The sequence below is a fragment of the Dictyostelium discoideum genome, assembly GCF_000004695.1.
Source record: "Dictyostelium discoideum AX4 chromosome 5 chromosome, whole genome shotgun sequence".
Lineage (NCBI taxonomy): Eukaryota > Evosea > Eumycetozoa > Dictyosteliales > Dictyosteliaceae > Dictyostelium > Dictyostelium discoideum.
In genome coordinates, this window is record NC_007091.3 from 132,976 (window position 1) to 153,743 (window position 20,768).

General features: G+C 25.6%; 10 protein-coding genes across 10 annotated transcripts; 5 read left to right on the top strand and 5 right to left on the bottom strand.

Annotated features, from left to right (window-relative positions):
* Positions 1 to 37: 37 nt before the first annotated feature.
* DDB_G0287323 (hypothetical protein) lies at positions 38 to 1,330 on the top strand (the record flags this gene model as incomplete). The annotated part of the gene is made up of 1 exon (XM_632145.1): positions 38 to 1,330. One exon carries the CDS (start codon positions 38 to 40, stop codon positions 1,328 to 1,330), a length of 1,293 nt encoding a protein of 430 aa, XP_637237.1.
* A 500-nt stretch (positions 1,331 to 1,830) lies between these two features.
* Positions 1,831 to 3,606, bottom strand: p80 (endosomal membrane protein; the record flags this gene model as incomplete). Its single annotated transcript, XM_632146.2, has 3 exons — positions 1,831 to 1,942; positions 2,035 to 2,090; positions 2,182 to 3,606. 3 exons carry the CDS (start codon positions 3,604 to 3,606, stop codon positions 1,831 to 1,833), a joined length of 1,593 nt encoding a protein of 530 aa, XP_637238.2.
* Positions 3,607 to 4,336: 730 nt separating this feature from the next.
* Positions 4,337 to 8,153, top strand: DDB_G0287325 (hypothetical protein; the record flags this gene model as incomplete). The annotated part of the gene is made up of 3 exons (XM_632147.1): positions 4,337 to 4,486; positions 4,604 to 4,777; positions 4,887 to 8,153. 3 exons carry the CDS (start codon positions 4,337 to 4,339, stop codon positions 8,151 to 8,153), a joined length of 3,591 nt encoding a protein of 1,196 aa, XP_637239.1.
* Positions 8,154 to 8,281: 128 nt separating this feature from the next.
* On the bottom strand, positions 8,282 to 10,305 carry prmt5 (protein arginine methyltransferase; the record flags this gene model as incomplete). The annotated part of the gene is made up of 2 exons (XM_632148.1): positions 8,282 to 9,017; positions 9,113 to 10,305. 2 exons carry the CDS (start codon positions 10,303 to 10,305, stop codon positions 8,282 to 8,284), a joined length of 1,929 nt encoding a protein of 642 aa, XP_637240.1.
* A 400-nt stretch (positions 10,306 to 10,705) lies between these two features.
* DDB_G0287329 (hypothetical protein) lies at positions 10,706 to 11,035 on the bottom strand (the record flags this gene model as incomplete). The annotated part of the gene is made up of 2 exons (XM_632149.1): positions 10,706 to 10,860; positions 10,972 to 11,035. 2 exons carry the CDS (start codon positions 11,033 to 11,035, stop codon positions 10,706 to 10,708), a joined length of 219 nt encoding a protein of 72 aa, XP_637241.1.
* A 704-nt stretch (positions 11,036 to 11,739) lies between these two features.
* Positions 11,740 to 13,964, top strand: DDB_G0287331 (hypothetical protein; the record flags this gene model as incomplete). The annotated part of the gene is made up of 2 exons (XM_632150.1): positions 11,740 to 11,922; positions 12,012 to 13,964. The coding sequence occupies 2 exons, from the start codon at positions 11,740 to 11,742 to the stop codon at positions 13,962 to 13,964; spliced, it is 2,136 nt and encodes a 711-aa protein (XP_637242.1).
* A 160-nt stretch (positions 13,965 to 14,124) lies between these two features.
* eIF3s1 (eukaryotic translation initiation factor 3 subunit 1) lies at positions 14,125 to 15,044 on the bottom strand (the record flags this gene model as incomplete). The annotated part of the gene is made up of 3 exons (XM_632151.1): positions 14,125 to 14,364; positions 14,476 to 14,882; positions 15,032 to 15,044. The coding sequence occupies 3 exons, from the start codon at positions 15,042 to 15,044 to the stop codon at positions 14,125 to 14,127; spliced, it is 660 nt and encodes a 219-aa protein (XP_637243.1).
* Positions 15,045 to 15,243: 199 nt separating this feature from the next.
* Positions 15,244 to 15,519, top strand: DDB_G0287335 (RNA-binding region RNP-1 domain-containing protein; the record flags this gene model as incomplete). The annotated part of the gene is made up of 1 exon (XM_632152.1): positions 15,244 to 15,519. The coding sequence occupies one exon, from the start codon at positions 15,244 to 15,246 to the stop codon at positions 15,517 to 15,519; it is 276 nt and encodes a 91-aa protein (XP_637244.1).
* Positions 15,520 to 15,753: 234 nt separating this feature from the next.
* DDB_G0287439 (hypothetical protein) lies at positions 15,754 to 16,745 on the bottom strand (the record flags this gene model as incomplete). Its single annotated transcript, XM_632153.1, has 2 exons — positions 15,754 to 16,240; positions 16,345 to 16,745. 2 exons carry the CDS (start codon positions 16,743 to 16,745, stop codon positions 15,754 to 15,756), a joined length of 888 nt encoding a protein of 295 aa, XP_637245.1.
* A 726-nt stretch (positions 16,746 to 17,471) lies between these two features.
* Positions 17,472 to 20,613, top strand: taf5 (transcription initiation factor TFIID subunit; the record flags this gene model as incomplete). Its single annotated transcript, XM_632154.1, has 3 exons — positions 17,472 to 18,554; positions 18,731 to 19,215; positions 19,335 to 20,613. 3 exons carry the CDS (start codon positions 17,472 to 17,474, stop codon positions 20,611 to 20,613), a joined length of 2,847 nt encoding a protein of 948 aa, XP_637246.1.
* Positions 20,614 to 20,768: the final 155 nt, after the last annotated feature.

The window sequence follows — 20,768 nt, forward strand, 5'->3', positions numbered from 1 at the left end:
TAAAAAGATTTAAACTATTAATACTAAATATAATAAAATGGAAAATGAAATTGAAAATGAAGAAAAGAAATTTGATAATGATAAAATTGTAAAACTAATTATAATTGGGTGTGGTCAAAGAGGATTTGTTTATAGTAGATATGCTATCGAAAGACCAAATAGATTAAAGATTGTTGCAGTTTGTGATCCAATTAAATTTAGAAGAGATAAATTTGGTTTAGAATTTGGATTAAACTCTAATATGATATTTGAAAATTGGAATGAAATTATTTCAATAGATAAATTTGCTGATGCAGTATTGATAGCAACACCTGATCAATTACATTGTGAACCTGCAATTGCATTCGCCAGTAAAAAGTATCATTTATTAGTTGAGAAACCATTGGCAATAACTCTAGAAGATTGTGAAAAAATTACAGCAGCCTGCAAAGCCAACAATGTAATGTTATCAGTATGTCATGTATTAAGATATGCACCAGTGAATATAAAAATTAAACATTTAATTGATAGTGGTTTAATTGGTGAAGTATTAAATATTCAACATTTAGAACCAGTTGGATATTATCATCAAGCTCATTCATATGTTAGAGGTAATTGGAGAAACCTTTCAGGTTCAACCTTTATGTTATTATCAAAATCATGTCATGATCTTGATTTAATTCATTATTTTATGGGAGGCAGGAAATGTAAAAAAGTTTCATCATTTGGTAGTTTAACATACTTTAAAAAGGAAAATAAACCAATTGAAGCTGGTAATGCAATGAAATGTTTTGAATGTCCAATTAGTAATAAATGTCCATATAGTGCTCAAAAGATTTATTTAGAACGTTATCCTTGGAAAAATCATGTACTAGTACCAGATAGAGAACCAACCAAAGAGAATGTTCAATTTGCCATTGAAAATGGTCCATATGGTAGATGCGTCTATGAGAGTGATAATGATGTGGTTGATCAACAAATTGTAAATTTAGAGTTTGAAGGTGGTGCACTATCTTCTTTTAGTATGGTAGCATTCACTGAGAGCATGTGTGTACGTAAAATTAGAATCTTTGGTTCAATGGGTCAATTAGAATGTAACAATGGATATGATATCATCTATGATGACTTTAAATTTGGTCAAAAGGAAATCTTTAAACCACCTGTAATTCAAAAAACTAAAATGTCAAATCATGGTTCCTCAGATTATTATCTCATGAGATCATTTATTTATGCTATATCTGAAAATGATCCAACTCAAATATTATCTGGTCCTGATGATACTCTAGCTTCCCATAAATTAGTATTTGATTCTGAAAATTCAAGATTAAATAATACAATTTTAAATTTTTAAATAAAATTAAATAAATAAATTTAAAAAAAAACCAAATGTTTTTTTTTTTTTTTTTTTTTTTAAGTGTTCAATGTAATTAGTTACATTGATATTTATTTATTTTTTTAACTTGTCAATCGAAAAAATAAGGGGATTAATAATATTATGGAAGAGGAATAAAAAGAATGAAGAGAAGAAAGAAGTATAGAAGAAAAGGAGTATAGAAGTAGAGGAGAGGGAGGAAAAGTGGAGAGGAAGGAAGGAAAGAAGGGGTGAAGAGGTATAAAGGAAGGAGGTATAAAGGAAGGAGGTATAAAGGGAGGGAAGTTGAAAAGTATGGGGGTTGAGACACATAAAATTACTGATCCACCTTCCATATTTTCTTTTGGTTTTTTTTTTGTTTTTGATTTTGATTTTGATTTGGTGTATATATAAATAATTTTTTTTTTTTTTTTTTTTTTTTTTTTTTTTTTAACTACTTATCATTTATATTTCTTTAAGGTGTCAAGATCTTCGGAAGTTCACTCGCAACAAGTAACTCTTGGAGTATAGTTACGATATCTACCAAAGAGAATATTACCAACTAAAACTCCTGCAATTACTGCAAAAAAGAGTGCAACATTAAATGTCATTCTGTAAATTAATTGGTAATAATAAAAAAAAAACATTAATATTTCATTATGTATAAAAAAAATTAATAAAATTAAAAAAAAGGTTCAACTTACGCAACAAGCATTAAAGCATAACTACATGTTAGTTCGATAGCATGTAAACATCCTCTCTGTTTTAATAAAAAAAAAAAAAAAAACAAAAAAAAATTATTATTAGTATGAATAAATTAAATAAAAAAAATAAAAAGAATTTATACATACAATTATATCTCTATAAGAGAATTTTGGATAAGAACCACTTAAGAAAGATGAATTAATTAAATTATTATCTTCTGAATCTTTTTTGTTTGGAGTCCATCTTTTTTCTAAAATACTTCTAAGGGTTTTTTCGAGTTCAAAAAAGATAGCAAAGAAAAAGATGGCAAACCATGAACCAGCAAATTGACGGTCAGTTCTTGGTACCCAAGATTTAAAGAGGATATAGTCCAAGATACCAGTGTGAAAGTACATTCTCATGATTGGAACGGCGTCAGCAACAGAGGCGACACAATAGTCTGATGTGATTTGAGAGTTGTAGAGTTGACCAGAGGAGGAACACATCTTGGTCCAATTGGCACATTGTGACATATCAGGCATAGCCATACAAAGGGAGGAGTAAACTGGCAAAACATCACAGGTGGTAGTTGGTGAATTTCCTGAACATTTCTCACAACCATCCATTGCCATCTCTGTGCAAATACTTTTAATACCAGCGAATAATTGCATTGTGGTTGGTAAATTACTAATTGAATCGACTGATGAACATTGTTCAACAACTGAACCTGATGCGCAGAGTTTCTTAAAGTTTGAACAACCATTCATACCTGGCATATCATGGAGACAGCTATCACCAAGAATTGAAAATGGAGCACAAATACCACTTGTTGATGATTCTTGATTACATGATTTTTGAATGGAGCATACTGTCATGTATGGCATACTCTTACAAAGGTTAAGGATATCGGCATTTGCATTGGCAGCAGTATAAACATAGTCTGCACAACTTGGATCGGATGGATTGGTGAAACAATCTGTTGCAGGTGTTGGCTCATCAGTACAAATTCCCGAGGAGATTGGTGAACTTGCCATGTTACCAGAAGAAGCACACATTTGGGTCCAGTTGGCACATTGACCCATCTCTGGCATTGCAAGACAAAGAGTGGAATAAACTGTTAATACATCACAAGTGGCATTTAATATTGTGCATTTTTCACAACCTGTCATTGTCATTTCATTACAAATACTTTTAATATTTGCCCACATTTTCATTGTAGTTGGAAGATCGGTAACAGAGTCAACGGTTGAACATTGTTCAACGACTGAACCGGATGCACATAATTTCTTAAAGTTATTACAACCACTCATGCCTGGCATATCGTGAAGACAACTATCACCAAGAATTGAGAATGGATCACAAATACCACTTGTTGAGGATTCTTGATTACATGATTGTTGAATGGTACAAACTGGCATATAAGGCATGCTACCACATAAATTATTGATATCTGCTGTTATATTTGCCAATGGATATTGAAAATTGGTACAACTAGCATCACTTGAATTTGTGACACAATCAACTTGTCCTTGAACTAAAAATAAAGAACAACTAATTAAAATGAAAAATAATAAGCCTGATATTACTTTCATTTTTTTCTATATATATATTATATTGCTTGTATGTTTGGGTGTGTGAGTGTGTGTTTTTATTATTTTTTTTTTTTTTTCTATTTTATTTTTTATTTTTATTTTTTTTTTAATTGATTTTTAATTATTAATAATTTATTATTATTTATTACTATTATTTATTAAAAAAAAAATAATAAAATAAAGAAAAAAAAATAAATAAATTTAGACAATTAGAATTTTAATTTACCCAATAATTGTATTTGAACGAATGAAACTCAAAAATAAAAAAAATAAAAAAATAAAAAAAAAAATAAAAAAAATTAAAAAAATTAAAATGAAAAAAAAAAAAAAAAAAAAAAAAATCTTGTGGGGACAAATGTTTTTCAATTAAAATTGAACTTGGGTATTTTTGTAAAAACACAATTAAATAATAAAGAAATAATAAAAAAAAAATAAAAACTATATATTCTTTTTTTTTTTTATTTTTTATTTTTCCTTTTTCAATTTATTCAATCATTTCTTTTAATTTATTTTTTTCCCAATTTATTTAATCATTTTTTTTTTTATTATTTTTTTTTCCCATTTAAAATTTATTTTTTTTAATTTTTTTTTTTTATTTTTTTTTTTTTTTTTTTTTACTTTTATAATTTTTTTTTTTAATTTATTTTTTTTTTTAATTTTTTTTTTTTACTTTTATTTTTTTTTTCAATTTTTTTATTAATTGTGATTTATATATTTGTTTATTCAATAAATGAGGAGCGAAGCACAAGTTCCTCCAGCACAAAAAGTTTATTATGAAGAACTTTTTCAAATTGCTGATGTGGACAAAGATGGAGTAATTGGTTTAAACGATGCATCATTTTTTAGAAATTCAATGTTATCAAATGATATTTTAAGAGATGTAATTACTTTTTTTTAATTTATAATAATAAATAAGTAAATAAAAAAAAATAAAAAAAACAAACCAATAGTTTTACTAAATTTTTTTTATTATTATTTTATTCATTAATAATTTTAGATTTGGCAATTATCAGATGTGAATAATGGATATTTAAATATTGACGATTTTTTTGTAGCATTAAAATTAGTTTCATTGGCACAAATGGGAGCACCAGTTACTTTGGATAGTATTAAATTAATACCAGTTATTCCACCACCAAAATTAAATGATATTCCCCCATTAAAAAATGATGTAGGTTTTAATTCAAAAAAAAAAAAAAAAAAAAAAAAAAACCATTTATAAACACTCATATTTCTAATAATAACATAATAATAATAATAATAATAATAATTAATAAAAGTGGATAATAAGTAATGGTGAAAAACAAAATTATATAGATTTATTTAATAAATATGATGAGGATGGTGATGGATTTATTTTAGGATCACAAGCTAAAACTATATTTGGTACAAGTGGATTGCCAACAAAAATGTTGAGCCATATTTGGAATTTATCAGATGTTAGTAAGGATCAAAAATTGGATTGTCAAGAGTTTATAATGGCAACATTTCTCATTAGATCAGTATTAAAAGGTTATGAACTACCAAATAAATTACCAGAATCATTGATTACATCTTCACATTATATTAGTTCGGCTGGTGTACCATCACCAAAGATTCCAGAATGGTTAATACCACCACCCGAGAGAATAATATATGAAGATTTATTCAATAAGAACCAACAGGGAGGTATATTCACAGGTTCTCAAGCAAAAGTTCTCTTTGAGAAATCTGGTCTCTCCAATCAAGATTTGAAATTGATTTGGGATTTAGCTGACCACAATCAAGAACAAGTTTTAGATAAACATAAATTTGTAATTGCAATGTTTTTAATCTCTCAAAGAAAAAAAGGTAAAGAATTACCTCAATCACTTCCTCAACTATTATTAGAATCTTCAAAGAGTACATTCAATCCTTCTTCAATAACTTCACCACCACCACAATCTTCACCACAATCTTCTCAACTACAACAACAACCACCACAACAGCAACAACAAACTGGTGATTCAAAATATAATATAAATTTAAATGATTTAGTTTCAAATACCACACCAATTGGCCAACCAAATATACAACCAACTACTACTACTACTACAACACCTGCAACTGCTTCAGGTGGCTTGAATGTTAGTGGTTTACTTTCACCACCACCTCAACAGCAATCACCTTCAATTGTAGGTACACCACCTTCTACTATAACAAGAGAAGGATCATTTACATTTGATAATAGTGGTGGTGGTAATAATTTATTAGCAAAACCACCAAGAAGTAATAGTATTACACGTATGAATTCATTCCAACATCAATTACCACAACAACAACAACAACAAGTTTCACCACAATCGACCATTTCAAATACTAGTATTGGTAGTGGTAGTAGTAGTTTCTTATCAACTAATGCTACAACATCATCACCACCACCAATACCATCAACATCTTCACAACCAACTTCATCAAATAATAGTTCTATAACTAGTAATAATAACAATCCAATTAGTCCAACATCCACCAATATTACTCAATTATTTGAAAACATTGAAAAAGTTAAACAACAAGTATTTGAACAAGAGAGAATTAGACAAGAGGAAATTCAAGTTAAATTGAACCAAGAATTACAATTGGAAGCAGAGTTAAAACAACAACTCGCACAAGAACAACAACAATTAGATGAGGTTAGGGAAAATGTAAAAGAAGAGGAAATCAAACTATCCTCTATTAAAGCTGATAATCAATCATTGAAAGAACAAATTTCAACCGCTAGAGTCGATATTAAATCATTAAAATCACAGTTGGAACAACAATCATCACTACTCAGAGAAAAGAGTGAATTGTTTGACGAACAAAATGAAGCACTCTCACACTTGAATGATGATCTTAAAGAAAAACAACAAGAGTTACAAAAGAATAAACAACAAATCGAACAATTATTGTCATCAATTGAATCGATTAAACAAAATCGTACCGATGTAAAGAATCAAATTTCAACTGTAACCAAACAATTGAATGACTCTAAATTAGAATTAAAACAATTAGCTGAGGAACAAAAACAACAAAAACAAAAATTAGCAGAAGAACAAAAACAATTACAACAATTACAACAACAACAACAACAACAAGCAACTTCAAAATCTTTAACCTCTGTTAAATCTGATGATAATATAACTTTCCTTAGTGGTATTAATACAAATACCACCTCTACAAACACAGCAACTTCAATTCCAACTGCAAGTGTAAGTGGAAATGATAATTGGGACTTTTTTAATTCACCACCAGTTAAATCATCATCATCCTTACCAACTTCACCATTTGATGATGATAAAACTTTTGTACCAACATTTACAACTACCACCACCACAACTAATAATAATAATAATAATAACACTATAAATACTAGTAATGGTAATTTAACATTTACATCACCAGTTAAATCAACTGTTAATCAATTGAAATCATCAAATTCATCAGTTGGTGGAACAGGTGGTAGTGTTTCAACTAGAAAATTAAGTGGTGCAAGTGTCAGTAGTAACAATAGTTTCAATGATAATACTAGTATAGATACATTAAATAATCATTTTGGTTCCGATCAATTTTCATTCAACTCATTTGGAAGTAATAATTTAACAGCACCACCAACAACCTCATCTTCAACAAATAAAGTTCAATCAGATTTCTTTGGTGTCGGTGGAGGAAATAAAGATCCATTTGGTGGTGATTCAAATAATAATCCATTTGGTGAGGAAAGTACATCATCAATTAGGGATGGTGGTTCTGAAACTTTATCAGAAGCTCATACTCTCTTTGATAAAGATCCACTTTTTGAAACAAATGATGCATTTCAATCCAGTAAAGATCCATTTGGTCAAATTTTATTCTCAAACTTTACAAAAGATTCATTTGGTGGTGAAAGTGTATCAAACAATAGTAATAATAGTAGTATAATTTCTTCAAATACAATACCTTCATCAAATTTTACTTTTAATACAAATTCAACAACAACCAATAATCGCCAATCACCAATTGATTCTGATTTATTTAGTGACAATCAACAACAACAACAACAACAACAACAACAACAACAACAACAACAACAACAACAACAACAACAACAACAACCAACTCAGTCAAATCAAAATAATCAAAGTTTTACAAGTAATGATTCTTTTGATGATTTCCAAACTACACCAACACCAACCAATAACAACAACAACACTACAACAACAGAGTTTGGTGTAAAGTTTAGTGATACAACTTTTGGTGATAGTTCAAATGGTGATTTTGATTTTGGAAGTAATGTATTTGGTCAACCAAGTGCAAATGATCCATTTTCATCATCAATTGAACCTCAACATCAACCTGATACAAACAATGTATCCTCTGATCCATTTAAAGGTGGTTTTGATGATTTTGGAAGTGCACCATTCTCTTTTGATAATAAATTCAATGAAGTAGTTGGCGATGATTCACCATCATTAACAACAGCAACAACAACAACAACAAATGATAATGATAATGGCACTTTTGTTTTTAATGACAATAATAATAATACACCTTCACCATTTGATTCTTAAGAATTATATTAAAAAAAAAAAAACATCAATTATTATTGTATTTTAAAAGTAAAAATAAATAAAAAAAATAAAAATAAAAATATTAAAAATAAAAGGAAAACTTAAAATAAATTTATTTAAATCTTTCTTTAAAGACCAATATAATATGATCTACCACCAACATTTTGAATTGGAGTAATTGTTGGTGATAATAAACACCATTCATACCAAACTTTACTCTTTGAAACATTTCTCCAAAATGCACATTTAGCTTTTATATTATTATTATTATTATTATTTAAATTTCCATTTGAGAAATAAACTGGTTGTTTTAATGGGAAATAAATTGGAAACCAACTAAACATACCAGTTGAAAAATTACTTGGATTAATACTTATATGAACATCTTTATATAGACAACAATCGAAATAACCAATGAAACCATGACAAGTGGTTGATGGAATTGTTAATTCAAATTCTAATGATTCATATCTAGAGTTATCAATGATTTCATCTCTATTTGGATGTGAGAATGTAAATAATGGTTTTGATTCTGCTAATTGATGGAAATTATGAGGTTTAACAACGTATGGTGTTTCTGAATGTTTTAAATCACCATAGGCAGTAACTTCATTAAAAAGTTTTGATGAACTAATTGGTGCAATATAAGAGGTATACCAAGTTGGAATACTAATACCTGTATCTTTTTTTAAATATCTTTGTGCTCCATCTAAACATTCTGGACTTAATTCATTATCACCAAATGATCCTAATAATTCACTAACCATAATATCTGCTCTATATTCTGTATTCCAATCTCTCATATCACTATCAATAACTGTAACAATTTCTTCCCATCCTTCCATTATAATTCTATTTCTTAATCTATTTATTTAAAAAGAAATAATGATTAGATAATTTAATTTTTTTTTTTTTTTTTTTTTTTTTTTCAGTTTTTATTTAATATAGTAAATACTTACGTAACGATAGCGTTTGGATTTTTTTCAACAGCAAAAACTTTAACAAATTTATTAGCTTCAATTGAAGCTTGAATTGAAGAATTTACTAAAGGACCTCTACCAGCACCAACTACCATAATAATGATTGGATCATCTTTTGAATCTTTTTTATCCAAATCCAATAAAGCCAATCTAACAGCATTTTGATATTGTTTATATTTGATTGGATCTTTTTCAAAGACTTCATAAGTTTGTGATTCTAAATTATCCATTAATGGTTGAAGTGGTGCTTGAAGGAAATCTAAATATGGCATTTCAAAGTATTCCTCTTGAGTTAATGGATTTTGATTTGTATGTAAAAATTTCAAATAGGTTTTGTAGTCTTTTAAAGTATCCATAGATGCACCACTAACAACAAATTGAATATTATAGTTGAATAGCTGTAAAAGAAATTGTTGATGTGCTTTTGATAATGTTGGAAAACCCGCTTTATTAGTTAAGAAAACTGATGTTGGTATAATTACACATTTCACTGGTTCACCTAACCATTGTTGTAATTGTTCTTTTGATGGTAAATCTGATGTCATCTCTAAAACTGCTGATAAATTTGGATGTTGATTACAAAGTAATCTAAAATTGTTCCACCATTCCCATGGATTATCATTATCAACTAAATTATTACCACTACCACCACTAGTATTATGATCTTGATAATAATCAAATTTATTCAATAATTGTGATTTTGGTGAAACTAATGGTATTCTAATCCAAACTTTCATATAGGAAAGTGATTGGAGTGATTGATTTACAACTTGTGCATAATTTGTACTATTGAATGATGGTGTTGGTAAGAGAATTGATGGTAATGATAAATGTGCTGCCCATGATATCTCTTGTTTTAATGTTTTAACACTATTACTACGAATTGTTGGATCAATTGAATCTAAATCTATACCATTGGTACTGGTTTTACCAACGATTGATGATCTCCAATAATTTGATTGTAATAATGTATCTGATCTTGTAAATGCTACTTTGTTACTAAAACTATTACCAATTGATGCTTTGGTAAAATCACGATTAAATCTTGGATGTGAAATTGAGGTCATTATAAATTGATATTCCAAATCATATGCACGCTCGATATCAAGTTGAATATCAACCGATTCTAATTCAACCCCACATGAAAATTCATATTGTGCACTATTTATCATTTTTATCTAAAAAATTTAAAAATAAATAATTGAAAAAAAAAAAAAAAAAAAAAAAAAAAAAAAAAAAAATGATGGGGCGAGCGAGAAAAAAAAAAAAAAAAAAAAAAAAAAAAAAATTGAGTCGTTTTGGAAAATGGTTGTTTAGGAGAAAGAAAAAAAAAAAAAGTGATTATTGGGTCATTACCATAAATATTTATGGTAATGGCACCCAGTCCAACTTTATTTGGTTTACAAATTTTTTTTTCTTTGTCATTTATTTTATTCTTTTAAAAAATTAAGTTAAATAAAAAATAATAAAAAAAAAAAAATAAAAAAAAGTTGAGGTAGTTTTACTGTTTAATAAATCCTTTTTTTTTTTTTTTTTTTTTTGAGTTACATATATATATTCTTTTTTTTTTTTTTAACAAGAGACTGAATGATATGGTAAAAGTGAAAAGATTGCACGTGGAGCAAAGTTTTGAGCTAATCTTGAAAAAATGGCAAATGCAAAGGCAGCAACAATTGCACCACCAAACATAGGCATACTTGATGATGTCATTGATGAACTTCCACTAGCTAAAAACAAAAATAAAAAAAATTATTGAATATTTTATTTTATTTCATTTTATTTAATTTAATTTTATTTAATTTTATTTTATTTAATTTTATTTTATTAATAAAACTTACCATATGTGAATGTTAAAAGACTAAGTAAAACTAATAAAGTGGCAAAGATGAAATTTGATTGCATTGTAATTGTTATAGTGTTTGATAAAATTTAAAAATAAAAATTTAAACTGTTTTTTTATAAAATTTAAAAAATGAAAAAAAAAAAAAAAAAAAAAAAAAATTTAAAAAATTTAATCCAGTCGTTTCAAGAAAAAATGGAGAAAGATAGATGATGTGGATTATTGTCCTTTAAAAAATATTTTCTTTGAATTGTCGAATAATTTTAAATAAAAATTTGTCATCAAAAAAAATAAAAAAAAAATAAAAAAAACAAAATAATTATTATCAATTATTTAAAAATATAATATTAAAATATAACATTTTTTTTTTTTTTTTTTTTCAATCAAAATTATGATTTTCCGTTAACCAATCAATTTCATTCGAAATTTAATTATTTGGACAAATTGATTAAGTTGGCAATTACTTTAAATGTTTCAATATTTAATTTGGACTTTACTAAAATAAAAAAAAGATTCCACTTTCAAAAAAAAATTAAAAATTAAAAATTAAAAATTAAAAATTAAAATAAAATATATATAATTAAAACAATACCCCTTTTAAATTATTTTTTCAAACAAAACCCACACACTAATTACAACAATAGATTCATCGAAAAAGAAAAAAAAAAAAAAAAAAAAAAAAAAAAAAAAAAAAATTAAATTTTTTTTTTATTTGAAGTCTCATTTTAATTTTTCAAATTATTTTTTTTTATTTTTTTATTAAAAAATGACAATAGTTAGATCAATAGCAAATTCACAAATAATTTCAACACTAAGTAATCATAGTAATAAATTAGTATTAAATACATTTTTACCACTATGCTATGGTTATAAAAAAAATTATTATTACCAAAATGCTAAAAAGTACTATTCAACCACCAATACAAATACACAATTTGTGAATGAAGAGGTACCTGTTATTTATCTATTTATTTAATAATAATTTTATTATTATTTATTAACTTTTTATTTTATTTTATTTTATTTCATCTTATAAAGTTTAATAAAGCTAGAAAAATGATTGCAAAAGATTTACATAAGAAAACATTAGCATCAATGGAGAAAGCATATGGTATAATGACAGAATATGATAGAACTACATATAATAAATCACCATTAGCATCATCATTAGGATCATTTAAAGATAGTATTGATCAATTAAAGGATAACTCATTTTTATTGGTAGTTGTTGGAGAATTCAATAGTGGTAAATCATCATTTTTAAATGCATTATTAGGTGATAGATATTTGAAAGAAGGTATAACACCAACAACTCATAGAATCAATAGAATTGAATTTGGTGAAACGATATCACAACATACGATTCCATCAAGATTAAGCAATACAGAACATGAAATCATTCAATTACCAGTGGAATGGTTAAAAGAGTTTTCATTAGTAGATACACCAGGTACAAACGCAGTGATTGAAGGTCATCAAGAGATCACTGAACATTTCATACCAAAGAGTGATTTAGTATTATTTGTAACTTCAATCGATCGTGCATTCAGTGAAAGTGAAAAAATATTCTTAGAAAAAGTTAAAAAATGGGGTAAAAAGATCGTAGTAATCATTTCAAAGACTGATCTCATTGAAAATAATCCACTCTCTTCGAATGCACAATCTGAATTAAATGAAGTCATTAATTTTGTAAAAGATAATTTTAAATCACAATTAAATGTTGAACCAATGATTTTCCCATTAAGTTCAAAATTAGCATTAAAAGCAAAATTAGAATTATCTTCATCAATTAATAATTTAAATAATAATTTAAATAATAATAATAATTCATCAAATATAAATTATAATAATTTACTATCATCAACATCAGTTGAACCAAATAATATCAATAATAATAATAAATATACACAAAAGTTTTATCAAGAATTAGAAAATAATATTAATTGGAAAAAGAGTAAATTTTTAGATTTAGAGAAATATATTTTACAATCATTGGATAGTAATGAACGTGTGAAATTAAAATTATTAAATCCATTGGGTGTTGCAGATAAATTGTATTCAGAATTTGATGAAGAATATCGTTCTCAACAAAGTGTTTTAGATTTTGATTTTGAAAATATTAATTTAGCCGTGGCACAAATTAATGAACATCAAATCGATTTGAATAAGGATTTACGTCACCAATTGGAAAGAATTGATACTATACTCTTGAGAATGGAGAATAGAGCCAATACATTTTTAGATAATGAAATTCAGTTTAGTAATCTTTTGAAATTGTTAAGAGGTGAAGAAATTAGAAACCAATTTGAAAAACACGTTATCGATGGCACCAATCAAGAGATTGAACAATTGGTTAGAAATTTAGTTGATAACATTGTCGATAAGAATACGAAAAGATGGAAATCGATCATTGATTTAATCAATCAGAAATCATCAAATAAATCTCAAAAAGTGGTTGGTTTCATTAGAGACACTCATGACTCTAGTGATTTCTCTTCGAATAGACAACAAACTATAAATGATATGGGTGAAAGAACCACTAAAACTTTATCATCCTATGATAGAGATAACGAATCTTTATTGGTTAGTCGAGATATTAAAAATGCAATCTATCAAGCGATTCTATTCGAAGCTGGTACCGTTGGTGTTGCAACCATCCTTTCAACAGCATTCTTTGATTTAACTGGTGTTTTAGGTATTGGTGCTTTAGCCATCACTGGTTTAGCTTGGGTACCATTTAAAAAAGCTCAATTAAAACGTTCCATCTCTTCAAAGATTACAAATCTTCGTCTTCAATTACATGATACCATTCAAGATCATATTGGTGAAGAAATTAGGATTAGTTCAAATAAAATTCAATTAGGTATTCAACCTTATATCGATTTTACAAATAATGAAAGTAAAAAAATTAATGATTTATCAATTAAATTAGGTGAATGTAAAGATGAAAGACAAACTTTAATTTATGATATTGAAAAATATTTTAAATAAATAAATAATAAATAACAATAACAATAACAATAACAATAACAATAACAAAAACAATAACAATAAATAAATATATATATATAATGTATAAATAAAATAATGAATAATTATTTATTTTTTTATTATTTTTTATTATTTATTTATTTATTAATTAATTTACTATTTACATAAAATCATCATCATCAAAATCATCATAGTTTTGTAATTCATTTCCCATGTGAATCTTTTTTGGTGCAACCTTTGTTTTTGTTTTATTACCACCTTTACCAGATTTTTCATTCTTTAATTTTTCATTAATTAAAACTGTTAAAGTTTTTGAAATATCATTCATATCTGATGATGATACATTAACTAAAACTTTTTTCATTAATGATTTAAAGAAAGTAGCATAATGAATTGATGACTTTTTTTTTTTTTTTTTTTTTTTTTTTTCAAAAAATAATAATTAGTACATATAATCATAAATCTTTTTTTTTTAAAAAAAAAATTAATATATTAAATATTTAATATTTACATCATATTTTAATAAATAATCAGAAACGATTTGAGAATATTGTTCAAAATCTTTTTCAGTTTTTGGAATAAAAGTTGAAATTGGTTCACCTGATGATGATTCTTTAACGGATAAACCAGAGAATAAATTTTTACTGTTTTCTAAATCAGATGCTTCTTGTAATTCTTTCTTTCTTTTCTCTTCTAAATAAATATCAAAGTCACCTTGTGGTTCTTTTAATTCTTTTTCTTTTAATTCAATTGCTCTTTGCAATGCTTGTTTCTTTGTTAATTGTTTAACAACTGGTTTTGGTGGTTCTTTAATTTCTTCTTCAACTTTTTCTACTTCATCTTCTGATGATGCATCCCATGCATCAACTTCTTCAACTTCTCTATTTTCATTAATCCATTTATCTTTTTGAAGGTCACCTTTTTTTTTTTTTTTTTTTTTTTTTTTTAATAAATATTTATTAATAATCAAATCTTTTTTTTTTTTTTAAAAAGAAATAATAAATAATAATAAAAAAAAAAAAAAAAAATAGAAAAAAAAAAAAAAAACTATTTTTGTCATAACTTACTCCAATCTGACATTTTCTATACGTTTTATTTCTATTTAAAAAAAAAAATTAATCAAAATTAAAGTTTTTTTTTTTTTTTTTTTTTTATAAAAAACGATAAAAAAAAACCAAAAAAAAAAAAAAAAAAAAAAAAAAAAAAAATATAAAATAAATTTTTTTTTTTATGCCAAAAGTTTTAAAACCAAAACACTCAAAACATATAAAACTTCAGAATGAATAATAAAATTTTTGTCTCCCAATTACCATGGTCCGTTTGCAGAGAAGCACTCAAACAACATTTTTCAAAATATGGTTCAATCAATCATTCCTATGTTGTAGTCGATAAAGTTACTAAACGTTCAAGAGGTTTTGGTTTTGTCACTTTCGATCAATCAGACTCCGTTCAAAAGGCCATGGAAGCTGAAAATGAAATGGGTGGTAGAAAATTAGTTGTCTCCTTTGCTCAAGAGAAAACCGAAAATAATCAACAAAAACCAACAGACAATTAAAAAAATAAAAAAAAAAGGAAAAATAAAAAATAATTTTAAAAAAAGCACCAAATATTTAAACTTTTTTTTTTTTTTATTATTTTTTTTTTAGTAAAATACCTTGAAATTCCAAAAAAAAAAAATTTTAAATTTAATTTATAGACATAGCATCATTTATCATATCATAAATTAAATTCCCAAAAAAAAAAAAAAAAAAAAAAATCTTATTTTAGTACTTTTTATTTTTTTTTAAATTTAGTTAAAAATGAAATAACCAATGAAACCTGATAAAATACTTGTACAAAGACAAGATAAGAAATTGACTTGATGATTATCTAAAATATTTGCGCCACTGATATGTTTGGTTTTTTCATTTGGTAATAATTTATCAACATTATTTATAACCACTTTTCTATCGATTGAAAACAATGAGAGTTGTAATGTTGAACCCATTAATGAATCAATTAATGATCCTAATAAACCAGAGATAGTTGATAATAACAATATTGATATTATTTGTTGTTGTTGATGATAGAATGGTAAATTGAAAAAGTAACTTGATATATAAAACATTAAACCAATGAAAAAACCACCTGCAATACTCGCACCAATACCTAAAGGACTAAGTCCACCATTTGTACCTTTTGGTACTTTTTTAAAAGTTGTTATTAAAATTGGTTCACCCTTGCTTAGTATACCCAATTCACTTGCCCATGTATCGCCATTACAACATGAATAATGTCTATTTTTATTTTTATTTTTATTTTTATTAAAAATTAATATTTTATTATTATTATAGTTTTTTATTTTATTTTTTTTTTATTTTTTTTTTATTTATTTATTTACCCTATAAAACAACATATAATAAAACTTGAAAAGAAGTCATTATTAAAATTAATTAAAGTATTTGAACTTTTTGAAAAGAAATAAAAGATAGCAGCAAAAATTGTACCAGGTAAACTATTGGATAATACTTGTATATAATTTCTTTGACCACCTGCTGTATGACCATCTTCTATAGTTTTCTTTATTGATGATTTATATTTTGTAAGATAAGAAGATGAAAAATAAAATGATAATAATAAAGTTGCAAATGTTGATCCAAATATACAAGTTGATACACCAGTTAGCCATGCTGTTATTGTTCCTGATTGATTCAATGATTTCTTTCTATATCCATGAATTGCAAATAAAGTCACTATACCAATAATAGTTGGTAATTTATTCATTAGTTCATTAGAACTCATTCTTTTATTTTTATTTTTTTATTTATTTATTTATCTGTTTATTTATTTATTTAATTATTTATTATTTTTTTTTTTTTTTTGAGAATAGAAAAAATAAAAAAATAAAAAAAAGTTTTTTTTATAAAATTAATTAAAAAAATAAAAAAATAAAAAAAAAAAATAAAATTTTCAAATATTTTAAAATCTTAAAACCAAAAAAGATATATCTTTTGATTGGGGTGGGGGTCATAGTTGCCATTTGTTTTTTTATTTTTTTTATTAAGAATTAATTAATTTTTGTAAAAAATGGTTTATTTTTAAAATTTTTTAAAAAAATAAAAAACATTTGGAAAACCTCTCTGTTTAATCTTCATCTAATTATTTTAATTTGTTTTTTTTTTTTTTTTTTTTTGATAATTTACTTCATTTGATAAAGATTCGATATTTTAATATAAAATTTATTTATAACTAATTTTTGATTTTATTTTTTTTTTTTTTTTTAATTTTTAATTTCATTTTTTTTTTTTTTTTTTTTTTTTTTTCATTTTTTATTTTCATTTTTTTTTTTTTTTTTTTTTTTTTTTTTTGTGTGAATTATTATTATTCATTGTTATACAGATAACAAAAGTTAAATAATATATAATATATATTATTAAAATAAAACCGAAAAATATATGTAAATTAAATAAAAACATACCAACTTGTACAGATTTCATCTTTTAAACATAAATATTAATATAATATAAAATGTCAACTCCACCTCAACAACCAAACCAATCACAACCAACTCAATCACCACCAATAATAACAACACCACAAACAACTACAACTACAATATCATCACCTATAGCACAAACCACTATACCTGCTAGTGGTGTTGGATCATCAAGTGCAAATGCAGTAACATCAACTCCATCACCAACAACTACAACTTCTACAGCGCCATCTACACCAACCCCAACACCAACACCAACACCAAACCCAAATACAACATCATCAATATCAACATCAACTCCAACTCCAACTACAACAACAACAACAATTTTAACACCACCACTTCCTCAAAATACTACAACACCAATTACAGCAGTTCCATCATCAGCATCAGCAATACCAATTACAGCAACAACAACAATATCCCCAAATACATCATCAAATATAACAGCATTACCAACAACACCTACAACACCAAACATAACACCTACAACAACAGCAGCAACAACAACTACTACAACAACACCAACAACATCATCGTCATCATCAACTACAAACGCGCCAACATCAAATGAAGTAAAATCAGCACAAACAAAAGATAAATATGATTTAGCGGTACTTAATTATTTAAGAAAAAAAGGATACACAAATGCAGAGGCAATATTAAAACAAGAAATATTTAATTCAAGTCAATCAATGTCATCACCAATATCACCATCAGACGATGAAGCAACCAATACCACCACTACCAATCAAACCAATATTAATACAGTTACAGATAATTTAGGATCATCAGATGATCAAGAATTAGCACAATATCTTCATATGTATAATAGTAGCAATAAAGGTGATACATCTAATCCTCAAAACTATTTAGAACAATATAAAAAACTTGGTAATTGGATTCACAGTTCTTTAGATATCTATAAGAATGAATTACTCTCAATCTTATATCCAGTATTTGTTCATTCATATATCGATTTAATCACAAAAGGTTATCCACAACAAGCTAGAGAATTAATGGAAAAAATTGGTCCTGATCATGAAGAATATTTTGGTGATGATTTAAAATTATTAAGAGGTATTAGTAATACTGATCATTTAAAAGAAAATGAAGTAAGTAGTAATTTATAATAATAATAATAATAATAATAATAATAATAATAATAATAATAATAATAATAATAATAATAATAATAATAATAATAATAATAATAATAATAATAATAATAATTAATAATAGTTAATAATAATTAATAATAATTAATAATAATTGAATTTTTATTATATAGTTAGTTGATTTATTTAGAAATAATAGATGGAATATTAAAATGTGTGCATATTCATTTGAATTGTTAATGTCATTTTTACATCAAAGTAATTTCATATTATTATTAGGATTAATTAATCAATATATTCATATCAATGTAAGTAATCTTAGACCTGGTTTCATTGATGATGAACAATATTCAATATCATTTCAATCAGAGAAAGATGCTGGTGATTTAAATTCAACACCAATCAATTATCATGCATTTAAACCAGAATTTGAGGATGACGTATTAGTACAACAAAAAGAGAAACAACAATTGGAACAAGGTAGAATCTTACCATTAACTGATCCAAATGCACCATTACCACCTGTTGTTGCTCCACCACCACCTCCACCACCAACTTCTGGTTATATTCCAAAATTAAAGAAAAAAGATAAAAAAAAAAAAGAAGTTAAAGACGAAAGAATGTCAAAAATTGAATCAAATGTACCAATTCCAAATTTGTAATGTATTTAAAAAAAAAAAAAAAAAAAAAAAAAAAAAAAAAAATTTAATTAATTAATTATTATTTAATATTAACTTTTTTTTTATTTATTTATTTATTTATTTTAAATATATTTAGAACTGAAAGATTTGAAAATGAATTAATGGAAGATTTTACAAAATGTGTTTCATTATCATCTAGTCATTTACCATCAATTTGTTTTTATACAATTTTTAATACTTATCAAGGATTAAATACAACAGATATTTCAAAGGATGCACAATTAGTTGCAGGTGGTTTTAGTGATAGTTCTGTAAAGATTTGGAATTTAAAAGAAATGAAAGAACAAAGATTACAACAGCAACAGCAACAACAACAACAACAGCAACAACAACAAAATTCAAATCAAAATGGTTATTTTGAAAATGGTAATTTTGCATCATCAGCATCATCAGCATCATCAGCAATGAATGGTAGTGGTAATAATAATGAAAATAATAAATCAACAACTGCAAATAATAATTTAAATAGTGGTAGTAGTAGTAGTAGTAACAAATTACAAAAACAACAAAAAGAATCAGAATTTAAAACATTTTTAGGTCATTCTGGACCAGTTTATGGTTGTTCATTCTCACCAGATTCACAATATTTATTATCATGTTCAGAGGATACAACAGCAAGATTATGGAGTATGGAAACAATGAGTAATTTAGTTTGTTATAAAGGTCATAATTTCCCAGTTTGGGATGTATCTTTTAGTCCATTTGGTTTCTATTTCGCAACAGCATCTCATGATCGTACTGCAAGATTATGGACAACCAATCATATATCACCATTACGTATTTTCACTGGTCACCTTTCAGATTGTAATACAGTACGTTTTCATCCAAATATCAATTACTTAGCCACTGGTAGCAATGATAAATCTGCACGTCTTTGGGAGATTCAAACCGGTAAATGTGTGCGTATTTTCATGGGTCATCGTGCCCCAATTTACACTGTTGCCTTCTCGCCAGATGGTAGATTATTAGCAACCGCTGGTGAGGATACAAGTGTTATCCTTTGGGATTTATCGACAGGTAAAAAGGTTAAAAAAATGGATGGTCATACAAAATGTGTTTACTCTTTGGATTTCAGCTGTGATGGTAGTATACTTGCTAGTGGTTCCTCTGATTGTACAGTACGTTTATGGGATGTTAAAAAAGCTTTCAATAGTTCCCTCTCAACTCAACCATCATCATTAATTAATGATGAATCTAGAAAAAGAAAAACACTTAAATCAAAATTATTCTCTGATGAACTTTTGGAAACTTATCCAACAAAACAAACTCCAGTTTATAATGTTTGTTTCTCAAGAAGAAACTTATTATTAGCTTCTGGTGCTTTTAATACTTTAACTGCTTTTGATAAATTTTAAATAAAAAAAAAATAAAAATAAAAATAAAAAATAAAATTAAAAAAATAATAAAATAAATTTTTAAAATCAGATAATATAAAAGTAATAGATTTAACAACAACAACAACAATAACAACCACAACAAAAACAAAAATAAAATAAAAAATTCATTTTTT